This window comes from Poromitra crassiceps, assembly GCF_964638095.1.
Source record: "Poromitra crassiceps genome assembly, chromosome: 9".
In the NCBI taxonomy this organism is placed as follows: Eukaryota; Metazoa; Chordata; class Actinopteri; order Beryciformes; family Melamphaidae; genus Poromitra; species Poromitra crassiceps.
This window is the reverse complement of record NC_139630.1, coordinates 41,392,277-41,404,518: the sequence shown is the minus strand read 5'-3', so window position 1 is coordinate 41,404,518 and position 12,242 is coordinate 41,392,277. Positions and strand designations below refer to the sequence as shown.

The following is a 12,242-nucleotide window of genomic DNA, read 5'->3' as shown; positions in this document are numbered from 1 at the left end:
CAGATTTGTCAGGTTCCCAGGATATCTATAGACGGTTTTCACTGAATTGTGTTGCTAGAGAGCAGTTTGAAATCTAGCTTATTTCCTGGCAGCTATTGTATTAGCAAGTATTGTATTAAGTTAAAATCATCTATCGAGAGGCGGAGCTTCTAAATGAGTTTGTGCCTGTTTTCCTCAGAACTTCAACATCTACAAGCGTCTGTTCCTGGACCTTCTGAACATGCCCGCGACTGATGGACCCGAGTCTTACCGCATCTGGGCTGACCTCCGCGATGTCCTGCTGCTGCTGGTAAAGCAAAGCCACCTCTATACTGGAGGGAGGGTGTCTGGGTAGTGTAGAGGTAAAAGCACTCGCCTACGACGTTCGTTTAACCCGGGCGTGTCTTTGGCTCTCTATACTGGAAGGGAAGATGGGGGTTAGGATGGAAGCAGAGATAGGCTTTAGTCATTGTGTATGAAGTAAATAACGGAACTAAGTCCAAATGCGGACACTATTGCCCAAACCGTGGGGCTTTTCATTTCAACGAACGCCAGCTAGCGTTGTGGAATTACTTTAGACATGTCGAACAACACGTCAAATTTCATATGAATACATTAAAATGTCCAACTAGTTTAGGAAAGTGATTTTGCTGAGACAAAGCCACGGGGCGAGCTTGGGCGACACCCGACAATCGATTGCTAATGTCTTCGCTGCATGGTTTAGGCTAGCATGATGTCAGGTGTCTGACATGATGACAACATGGTCCGATAACAGTAGCTAACCGTAGCTGTCCGACATGAGATAGGAGCCAAAGTGTCCACCTAAAGGACTCAGTGACGTTAAGTCAAATATTTACCAGCAGAGATTCTACAATTCCAGGGTTGTCAACTCACACGCTCCTCCTGGAGGTGACACACTCTTTCACCTTCAATCTCACGCGGTCACTCTGCCCAAACATTTCTCACGCCAATTAACACTGACTGCGGTCGCTACATTCAGAGCAGGAGCAGTCTTTCTCTCTCTTTCTCTCTCTGTCTCTCTCTCTCTCCCTCCCTCTCCCGTGCATGCGCGTAAAGGACTTCAAAGCGAGTGCACCGATAATAGTGGCCACTTGCCTTTCAAATCATCACCATTGAGAGGCGATAAAACATAGGGTAATTCACACAATACCATTAGGCTCCAAGGATTACAGAGAAATTTGAATGGCAGAAATCTGTCCAGGCCAGGAGATCCATGCAGCGAGTTGAGGAGAGTTTGGAGACACACAGACAGACCCACAGCCCCGCTGTGCCGTCTCTCGCCTTTCACGCAAAGAATCAACCCCTCAGCAGTGAGGCCAACACGGAGATAAGCATCGCGCACCAATCAGAGAGTAATAGAGTAATTAAGAGCCTTTTTGACCATAATACTGTATGTTCGCCTGTCATCTGTTGCATACAGCTTTCACTGTGATGAGAGCAAGTTACTATTGGCTGTTAACAGCCACAATAGTGAGAGGTACAGTGCCATCAGTTTCTCGCCAGTCACGGTCTGTTTTATTTGCTTATTATTATTATTAGTATTATTATTATTAGTATTATCAATAATAATAATAATAAATACTAAATGACAGTATGCTGCATGTAGCTCATATACGGCGTGTGCGTGCGCCCGCCACATGTGTAAGCTCAAGCTACATACTGTAGAAAGAGAAAAAGAATGCTGCGTGGCTTAAAGAATACTATGTTGTAAAAAATGAAAGGTGCTCATTGGAGGTGGGGTTCTTGTCCATATGAATAAGGAAGGGCTCTACTACAAAAATCCAAGGCACTCTGAAGTTAAAAAGCCTTTATTTAATGTTGGCTAAACCCAACGTGTGTCGCCATACTGTGTAGACTGCCTTCATCAGCTGCATACTTTTTTAAAGAGTGTGCGCAGGTATGACCCATGCCATTAGAATCTCACTCCAGCCATATACCCAAAGTTAGCAACCCTGCAATTCTACAGTAAATATGTAATAATATTCAGTCACTCAGAGGTGGATGACAGTGACTGGGTCAGATCCCATTTTTAATGAGAGCACAATAGCGCCCCCATACAGTCTATGTCTCGCCCTATTGACCGTGTGTTGTTGTGTGCTTGTGTTTTCAGTGTGAGAATGTGTCAAAGTCATCCGAGGCCAACTCCCCGGCCCACGAGGAGTTTGAGACTATGTTGCTGGTCACTCACTACTACGCCACGCGCTCTGCTGCTAGAGGAGTCGACCAGCTGGTACACACACACACACACACCCCACACACACACACACACACACAAGCAAGCATGCAAGCAAACACACACACAGGCACGCAAACACACACACACACACGCACACGCACACACAAAGGCACACACACGCATGCAAAAACACATGCATGCACGCACACATACACACAACTTGAAGAACGCATACAAACAATAAATAGCCTGCTGACACAATATTTGACTTCAATTACAAAACACCAAAGTCACGCCCTCTTCCGGGTTTGCTATAGGACATACAGTCCATGTATAGGACATACTGGTAGGTAGGCATAGGACAGATTCCATTCTCCATTCATTTCAGGTCTGTGTCTCCAGAATAACTCATGTTAGAGTGAGTCTCCTCAGTGTTGTCTGTGTCTCCAGACTAACTCATGTTAGAGTGAGTCTCCTCAGTGTTGTCTGTCTCCAGACTAACTCATGTTAGAGTGAGCCTCCTCAGTGTTGTCTGTGTCTCCAGACTAACTCATGTTAGAGTGAGTCTCCTCAGTGTTGTCTGTGTCTCCAGACTAACTCATGTTAGAGTGAGTCTCCTCAGTGTTGTCTGTGTCTCCAGACTAACTCATGTTAGAGTGAGTCTCCTCAGTGTTGTCTGTGTCTCCAGACTAACTCATGTTAGAGTGACTCTCCTCAGTGTTGTCTGTCTCCAGACTAACTCATGTTAGAGTGAGTCTCCTCAGTGTTGTCTGTGTCTCCAGACTAACTAATGTTAGAGTGAGCCTCATCAGTGTTGTCTGTGTCTCCAGACTAACTGATGTTAGAGTGAGCCTCCTCAGTGTTGTCTGTCTCCAGACTAACTCATGTTAGAGTGAGCCTCCTCAGTGTTGTCTGTGTCTCCAGACTAAAGGTCCTTACACATCAAGAGCGATGCAAATAGACAGCAAGAAATTGCGATACGAATTTTGACCCGCCTGTCAATCACAGCCACAGATGTGTACACGTCTTTGTGTACACAAAATCGACCGTGGTTCGAAAAAATAAACGCCGCAATAACGCTCAGCGAAACTTCGCCGTTGGTATGCACGGTTGCATTGACTGATATAGGTTCGGAAAATATTATTGACGTGCGAATTAATCGCACGAGAAAAACGCTCCCGATGTGTAAGGACCTTAACTCATTTTAGAGTGAGCCTGCTCAGTGTTGTCTGTGTCTCCAGGCAAGCGTGGCGACCAAGCTGTCTGTGTCTCTGCTGCGTCACACTCAGCTGGTCCCAGCCGACAAGGCCTTCTACGAGGCGGGCATGGCCTGCAGGGTGGGTCCTCCACACACACACACACACACACACACACACACACACACACACGGAGAGCCACAGCACCTCTGCTACTACTTAACTTCCTAATCTACTCTTAGACTTGAGACTTTACAGTAATGACATGGACTTAACTTGCTAATCTACATATAGACTTGGGACTTGTGCCCTCACACTTGTGCTGTGTACTCCTAAAAATACTAATACATTGTTTCTCTGTTATTCCTCTCCTTCCGGCAGGCGATTGGCTGGGAGAACATGGCTTTCGTCTTCCTCAACCACTTCCTGGATCTGTCTGATGTGAGTTAACCAATCCCTGCTCTCCTCTTGGACTAGACAACGACATGAACGTTCGCTACTCTCATCTTTTGTTGTATTGATTGCCTCTTCTGCTCCCGCTATGAAACTATGTTGAAATTCACTTAACCAAACAGTTGTTGTGATCAAATGTTTTTATTTAGACATCATACAACATTAAAAATAAAACAAAACAAAATTAAATAAAATACACAAGTGGAAAGACAAATACAGAAACACTGACAGAGATATTTCAATACAACACACAACACAACAACACCCTCCCACCCCACCCCCAGCACCTGCAGGATCATTCAGATTCACTTTTATTGCCACAGTAAGTAATCAGCTTACAAACGAGGAATTTGACTTAGTGTAAAAAAGCAGCGTAGTGGTCACATCAATAGAAAGACATCATGATAGAAAAAAACAAGATTAATTTGCAAGAAGAAAAATGGGGGGAAAGACTACACCAAAACCTTAAACTTTTCAGCAGCCAGATGCTACTGAGTTTTTTAAGACCTCCTGATGCAGCCCCACTGAGTGCACCTGCACCTGAGGAGATACAACTGGACGTGGTGCAGCACAAGCAACTGGTTTTACCTGTGACCCATTTGACTTTGGCTTTGTCTTTAACACTAGACACTTGTTTTTCCAATACCCACTGCGCTGGCAATAATTGCAGGTAGTATTACTACGGTCACTTTTACCAGCCGCTGGCTTTGGAGCTGCCTTGACATTTTTCGAACGCCCAGAAGAATCCTTATAGCCCCCCTCACTATCATTACGTCGCTCTCCAAAACTGCTCTTATGTGTTAAGACAAATTCATCGGGCAAAACCTCTGCCTCACAAGGGGGTTGGACCTTCCAGTCATTCACATACATAGCAACAGAAGGAGGCAAAGACTTTTTTTAACACGTTGAGTGCCATAGCCGAGATATCTCGTCTTACATAATCCAGCGGTTAAGTGCCATAGACGAGCTATCTCGTCTTACATAAACATTTATTTTTTTTGACGGTGGGACATCAATCAACCCCTTTTACATCTTCGAGATCACTATTGGAGCAAGAGAATGTGTATAATCTATTTTACCGACCACTAAGTGGCGACAGTTCTCTCCAGACAGAGACAGAAAGAAAGCCACAGCCACGGGACCCGTGGACCAAAAGCAGCCGCCTCCCGCGGAAATGGCTTGGCGATTTTACAGTCAGAAACGAATGAGCCTCATTCTCATACTGTAGGCGGGAGTCGCACGGGGCTTAATCGGGGCTCTCAAACCCAAGAGACAGTGAGACCTATCCACACTCGCTGCCAGGGAGAGAGGCTGCTCAACTCGCTGCAAACTCCCAGCAGCAGAGCACTCCGCAGCACAGACGGAGGGAGGAGTTTGGAGACACACACACACAGAGAGAGAGAGAGAGAGAGAGAGAGAGAGAGAGAGAGAGAGAGAGAGAGAGAGAGAGAGAGAGAGAGAGAGAGAGAGGAGAGAGAGAGAGAGAGAGAGAGAGAGAGAGAGAGCGCACAGAGTGGGAGACAAGGGCACCCATAATCACAGGCACGTGAGGTGGTTCTAAAAATCCATTTATCTCCAAACTCTCTGAAAATCTCTGAAACCATGCTGTACTCAACGGCTAATATCTACATAACTACTAACTCTGCAAACTAACTCTTTTAGACAGAGAAAGCACACATTCTATTAGTTATTTTTAGATGATTGGTGTTCACGAATTCTTAACAGAAAATAATCCTCGGCTCTTGTAAAATGAGCCAGAATCCTAAAAAAAAAAACTGGCACAACTTACCTACAGGATTGAAAAAATGGCTGGCACTCAATGTGTTAACTGCTCCAGAATGACCAGATCACAAAGCTCATCAAACATCCCCACAGCTGACACAACGCAGGCTTAAAACTCTTTATACCCCTTAAACTACCAGTAGGCTACACAAAGTAGCAAGCAATAAACACAACACAGCAAAATCCAATGTTGCCCACAGGGTATTAGGTATTAGCCTATGCAGATAGGGACAGTGCAAACAAACAGCAGTTGAACACAGTTCAAGCCAACTCTATAGTCATAGTGAATTTCTCAGTCTTAGTCTGTGTCATATGTACAGTACCTATCAGTTGAGACTTACTTGGATTCCTCTGAGTCTACGAGCTCCCCGATTTTGTCAGAGTGCAGTGTATGTGTATAGTATTCCCACGGAGGCTATGGTATGGCTAAGGCTAACAACCGTATCTCATAGGCTCATAGTGTATAGCCATTTACCTTAACGTTATCTTGTTTATCTTGTGTAATATCCTATAGTATAGGACGTATACTATCCTATAGTATTCCCATGGAGGCTATGTTAACACATTGACTGCCAGACGTTTTTTTTTGCTGTAGATAGCTTCTGCCAAGCCGTTTTTTGAGGATTATGGCTCATTTTATAAGAGCCGAGGATTCGTTTCAGCTTGGAGTTTGTGAACATACAATATCTCAAAAGTACTAATAGAATGTGTACTTTCTCTGTCTAAAAGAGTTAGTTTGTAGAGTTAGTAGTTATGTAAGCATTAGCAGTTGAATACAGCATGGTTTTAGCGTGAAAAAGAATATTCAGAGATAAACGGCTTTTTGTGAAATTGGATGGAACTGTCACTTTAACCATTCATTTTTGGCTCTCTCTCTCTCTCTCTCCCTCCCCCTCTCGCTCTCTCTCTCTCTCTCCCTCCCTCTCGCTCTCCCTCCCTCTCTCTCTCTCTCTCTCTCTCTCTCTCTCTCTCTCCCTCCCTCTCGAGTTGCTTCAACTCCGCCCTCCGTGGGCGGACAAGCTTGTCACCAGTCAGTGCTTTGCTGCTCTCCTGTGCCTGTCTGCACAGCCGCTGTTTGAGGAAGTCGGGATGGACTCACTCGTTTGGAGTTTTGGTTGAGAGAAGCTTTTGCGATTCTGGTCATATTTATGCTGCGTGTTTCAAAGTGTGTTCGTCCACCTGTAATCTATCACCCGATCATAGTAGATCGGCTGAATCTATTATGTAAATTTGCAATCCCGCATCGCCAGCAATCAGCGCGAAAAGGAGAATGGCTGGGCTGAGAATGGCTTGACAAGTTAAAAAAATGCTTTCCTTCCTCTAGCAAGGAGAGCACTGTTGCCACTTAGTGGGTCGGTGGAATGGGTTGTAAACGTTCGGTGGCTCCAATAATTATATAAGAGATGTAAAAGGCTTAGATGCACAACCCACCGTCAAAAAAAAAAAATCGATGCCAAAAACGTGTAAACACGTTGTTGGCAGGGAACAGCTGGATTCTGAAAACGTGTTCATACGTTGTTGGCAGTGAATGAGTTAATGAGTGCCTGAGTTTGATGATGTGGCAAACGATAATTAATATGCACGGACAACAATAGTGGCACTTATCACCTATATGTAGGCCTAGGCCTATCTTAACACCTCATTATCAGACTATTATGTCAAAGAATCCTTAAAAGTTGTTGCTATGGACTCCAATCTTCCACTTAATGTCTGAGCGGGAACTCGGATTGTATTTGTTTCGTTTGTTTGTTTTTTTCTTCTTCCCAAAATTCAAAATTAATTTATTTTCCCATCTGGCCACCTGGTGCACCCGCAGTAAAATTCAGCCAGTGGTCACTGTTCTATTGCTCTATTGTCTGGTTAAGGAATTTTACAATTGGATATTATTACTGTGTGTGTGTGTGTGTGTGTGTGTGTGTGTGTGTGTGTGTGTGTGTGTGTGTGTGTGTGTGTGTGTGTGTGTGTGTGTGTGTGTGTGCGTGCGTGCGTGCGTGCGTGCGTGCGTGCATGCGTGCGTGCGAGCAGGGCATTGCTGAGGGTACCCTGGACACTCTGGACCACTCTGACTTCCAGGACACGGACATTCCCTTCGAGGTTCCAGTTCCCCCTAAACTCCATGTCACTGTAAGAACTCTATCACCAGCATGTCTCAAACCATACACTTAAAGCCCCCCTGCAGTGTATTTTGTCATTTTTAAGATACACAATGCCTCCTTGTGTGTGTGTGTGTGTGTGTGTGACATGACATCACTGACTAGTCTTGTCACAATGCCTTGTGTGTGTGTGTGTGTGTGTGTGTGTGTGTGTGTGTGTGTGTGTACACTGCACAGTCAATGAACATGTGCTCCCGATGCTCTGTCCATGGATCTGACATCATGCTGAGAAGGGGGCAGGCTTTTCTACAATTTAGAAGCAATTTATAAGAAAAGGAACTGTTGTTTATGTTGACGTAACGTCAGCAGATGTGTTTTCTTCTTGTTATTGCGATCATGATGGCTTCTGTGGGTTTTGATTGACAGGCAGCTGCTGTGTCACTCTGTCCCCTCTTCCTGGTATTGCGGCACTGAATCTTTTAGAGTACCGGACCTCACCGGCCCACTTTCACCCATGGCTATGGACCAATTAGATTGGTTGATTTGAGCTACCCGTTTTATAATGCATGTCCTAAGTCCAAATCCAGGTTAGGGTTGGAAGCTGATGTCTTACATTTGGCCTCCATAAACCTGCAAATACCCTGGATTAGATATTGGATTATTTCATATCATTATCTTGTTTTCATTTATGCTGGATGATGGCGTCTATTGAAATATATACATGATGTGTATTTGTGTTCATGCTCGTGCATGTGTGTTTCAGGAGGCCCAGAGGGAGCAGGTCCGTGACTGGGTGCTGGCGGTGTCCATGGACCAGCGGTTGGAGCAGGTTCTGCCACGTGACGAGAGGAACTCGTACGAAGCGTCGCTGTTGGCTGCCAACACGGGCATCCGCTCTCTGCCCTGCCTCCTCACCGGTAAGCTCTCTGCCCTGCCTCATCCCCGGTAAGCTCCCTCCCCTGCCTCCTCACTGGTAAGCTCTCTCCACTGCCTCCTCACCGGTAAGCTCCCTCCCCTGCCTCCTCACCGGTAAGCTCCCTCCCCTGCCTCCTCACTGGTAAGCTCTCTCCACTGCCTCCTCACTGGTAAGCTCCCTCCCCTGCCTCCTCACTGGTAAGCTCTCTGCACTGCCTCCTCACCGGTAAGCTCCCTCCACTGCCTCCTCACCGGTAAGCTCCCTCCCCTGCCTCCTCACCGGTAAGCTCCCTCCCCTGCCTCCTCACTGGTAAGCTCTCTCCACTGCCTCCTCACTGGTAAGCTCCCTCCCCTGCCTCCTCACTGGTAAGCTCTCTGCACTGCCTCCTCACCGGTAAGCTCCCTCCCCTGCCTCCTCACCGGTAAGCTCCCTCCCCTGCCTCCTCACTGGTAAGCTCTCTGCACTGCCTCCTCACTGGTAAGCTCCCTCCCCTGCCTCCTCACTGGTAAGCTCTCTCCACTGCCTCCTCACCGGTAAGCTCCCTCCCCTGCCTCCTCACCGGTAAGCTCCCTCCCCTGCCTCCTCACCGGTAAGCTCCCTCCCCTGCCTCCTCACCGGTAAGCTCTCTCCCCTGCCTCCTCACCGGTAAGCTCCCTCCCCTGCCTCCTCACCGGTAAGCTCCCTCCCCTGCCTCCTCACCGGTAAGCTCCCTCCCCTGCCTCCTCACCGGTAAGCTCCCTCCCCTGCCTCCTCACCGGTAAGCTCCCTCCCCTGCCTCCTCACTGGTAAGCTCCCTCCCCTGCCTCCTCACCGGTAAGCTCTCTCCCCTGCCTCCTCACTGGTAAGCTCCCTCCCCTGCCTCCTCACCGGTAAGCTCTCTCCCCTGCCTCCTCACTGGTAAGCTCTCTCCCCTGCCTCCTCACTGGTAAGCTCTCTGACCTGCCTCCTCACTGGTAAGCTCTCTCCCCTGCCTCCTCACCGGTAAGCTCTCTGCCCTGCCTCCTCACCGGTAAGCTCTCTGCCCTGCCTCCTCACCGGTAAGCTCTCTGCCCTGCCTCCTCACCAGTAAGCTCTCTGACCTGCCTCCTCACCAGTAAGCTCTCTGCCCTGCCTCCTCACTGGTAAGGCCTGGCCTTCTGTAGAAGTAGAGTTTGAAATGGTGTGTTAGACAACCTGTGCATTCCAAGCGATAGTACTAATCCATTTAGCTGGAATATAACTGGGATATCAATCATATATATGTTTGTATAAGGCTATAGAGGTTCCTTTCAAGTTTTAATGTAATACAAGCTAAACTGTTAACGTGATACATGAAACACTCTTTCCCTCTCACAGCTAGGCTACACTCAAAAATGAATGAAAACATATACATAAAGTGAATGATACAGTATATGGTGTGAAAAAATTACAGTACATTGACACATTCACCAGCCACTTCCTGGTCATAACAGTCCAAATTGGCTACTGGCAAGTGTTCATTTCCCGACTTGCCTTGACAGTATGTTATATTCCACCTGTTGCACTCCCCCAGGCTACCCAGTGCTGAGGAACAAGATGGAGTTCAGAGCCCCGGGGAAGGCAGCCAATAAGGACGACTGGAACAAATTCCTTATGGCCACGAAGGTGAGACAGACAGTTTCCTGTGGTTCTGTGGCAAACTGCATCCAGTAGCTTCAAAGTGGATAGGGCAGCATGTGAATATCATCCATGTGGATTTTTGTTAGTGTTAATATTTAGAATTACGAACACCACCAGCTGCAAGTCATTAAGGCTCGTAAAGGCTCTCGATGTGATTCTCCGTGGATGTGCTCATACTTAAAAAATAAAAATAGACAATAATGGCTGCCTTGACAGCCTCAAGCACAGCTTCCGCATGTCCGTTGTGACGCGTTTTGCTTGAGAATGAACTGGGAGCCCTCCCTCTGTAGTGTTAGGGTTAGGGTTAGCTCTCCCTGTAGGGTCGACTGAGGGAAGCTAAAGGCTGTCCATCTGCTCATACTACTGACATTGTAAGGATACAAATCTGGTTGAAAAACAGCAAAGCCTTCCTTTAACAAAAGCTAAGCTAATTTCACTGAGTGTCATCATCTCTCCCTGCCTCAGTGATATGGCTTGTGCCATCAGAGTGGACCGTCATTACATCACCTTTACATGTAACACACACAGACACAGACACACACACACACACACACACACACACACACACACACACACACACACACACACACACACACACACACACATTTACATGTTCCATGTGTGTTTTCTGATTGGCTGTTGCATGTGTCTGTCTCCACCTGCAGACCACTCACAGTCCAGAGTGCCAGGACGTCCTGAAGTTCATCAGCCAATGGTGCGGAGGTCTGCCTGCCTCCGGATTCTCCTTCCACTGACACCAGGCAGCTCGCTCGGGCTTGGGCAGATGAAGTCTTATGCGGAAGTGATACTAAAAGCTGTAGTTCCTCGAATGGCCACTTGAGGCTGGCTCCAAAGGAGAGTCGTTCCCGTTCACCCCCATGTTAAAATGCCCGTCTTTACAACAGGATTAAACATGTTTACAGCCCAGTTCAAAACACGGTTTTGCCCTATATAGCGAATTTCACGTTTCATAACAACTGTACTGGGAGTGAATGTTTACATAATTCACCTCTTTAGAGTGAAAAGACTATGTTTTGGGCATGATTGACAGGTCACCTGTCCAGTGACCACACAGCTCGCTGATCACAGACCTGCCCCTGATCTTGCGCGAGCTGTGCAAGGACCAAGATGGCGAAGGCCAAAACATCAAACTAGACTCTAGTTTGACGTTTTGACCACCAAACGTTTTGACGTTTTGACCACCATGGTTCTGGGGTTTACAGGCTTTCCCTCAGGTTCAAATCTGACGCGCGGTCCTTTGCCGCATGTCACCCCCTCTCTCTCTCCCAACCTTTCCTGTCTGCCTACTGTCCTATCTAAACTAAAAAATAAAGGTGAAATGCCAAAAAAAAAAAAAAAAAAGCAACTTATTAGTACCGTAGTTAATGTGTGTTAACTACTGTAAAGTGTTCCAAAATATTGAATCTATCCATCCTCTTCTTGCTCCTCCTTTTGTCGCTCCAACGCTCGCATCACGACAATGTCTGACTCTGGATCACATCCCATTTTTACTTCAACGACAATATCAGGCCAACATTGTTATCCAAGAATTCATGCTAGAATACAACCCATGGGAAACAGAATATTTTTACATTTTCTTTCTGGAAAAATTAGATGAAAACCAAAGTGTTCTGTCAGAGATTTTAACAAAGGTTTTTTTGCTTCAGAATCTTCTCTGTGTCTGAATGTGACTGCTGTATTCAACATTAGACTATTTGATGTGCAGAACCTGTGATGTAATCTTCTTGTTTTGTTTGATATGAAATGTATTTTTTATAGTAAAGTTCAAATAAAATAAGTTAATTTTGAACATTTTCCTCCAGACTGCTGTTTTTAATGCGCTTTGATGGATTTCAGTCAATTGGAGTCAGACATGAAATGTCAAAAGTGCAAAAATGAAAGCCCCATATGCGTATTATTTTATTTCAATTTGTGTATTGTATTGAGTTTGAATGAAAGCTTTTATTTGGAAAAATTCAGTTTGACTT

The 12,242-nt window shown here is 46.2% G+C and overlaps 1 protein-coding gene across 1 annotated transcript in view; it reads left to right on the top strand.

Moving 5' to 3' along the window:
• The window catches only part of ift172 (intraflagellar transport 172), a gene marked incomplete at its 5' end in the record, with an annotated part of 73,515 nt that extends 62,395 nt beyond the window's left edge, over positions 1-11,120 (top strand). Inside the window, 8 exon segments of the mRNA XM_083642985.1 lie at positions 179-289; positions 2,111-2,230; positions 3,418-3,513; positions 3,754-3,813; positions 7,633-7,731; positions 8,464-8,617; positions 10,148-10,239; positions 10,920-11,120. Coding sequence (XP_083499111.1) covers positions 179-289; positions 2,111-2,230; positions 3,418-3,513; positions 3,754-3,813; positions 7,633-7,731; positions 8,464-8,617; positions 10,148-10,239; positions 10,920-11,009 — 822 coding nt within the window. The 3' untranslated portion in view covers positions 11,010-11,120.
• Between the last annotated feature and the right edge of the window lie 1,122 nt (positions 11,121-12,242).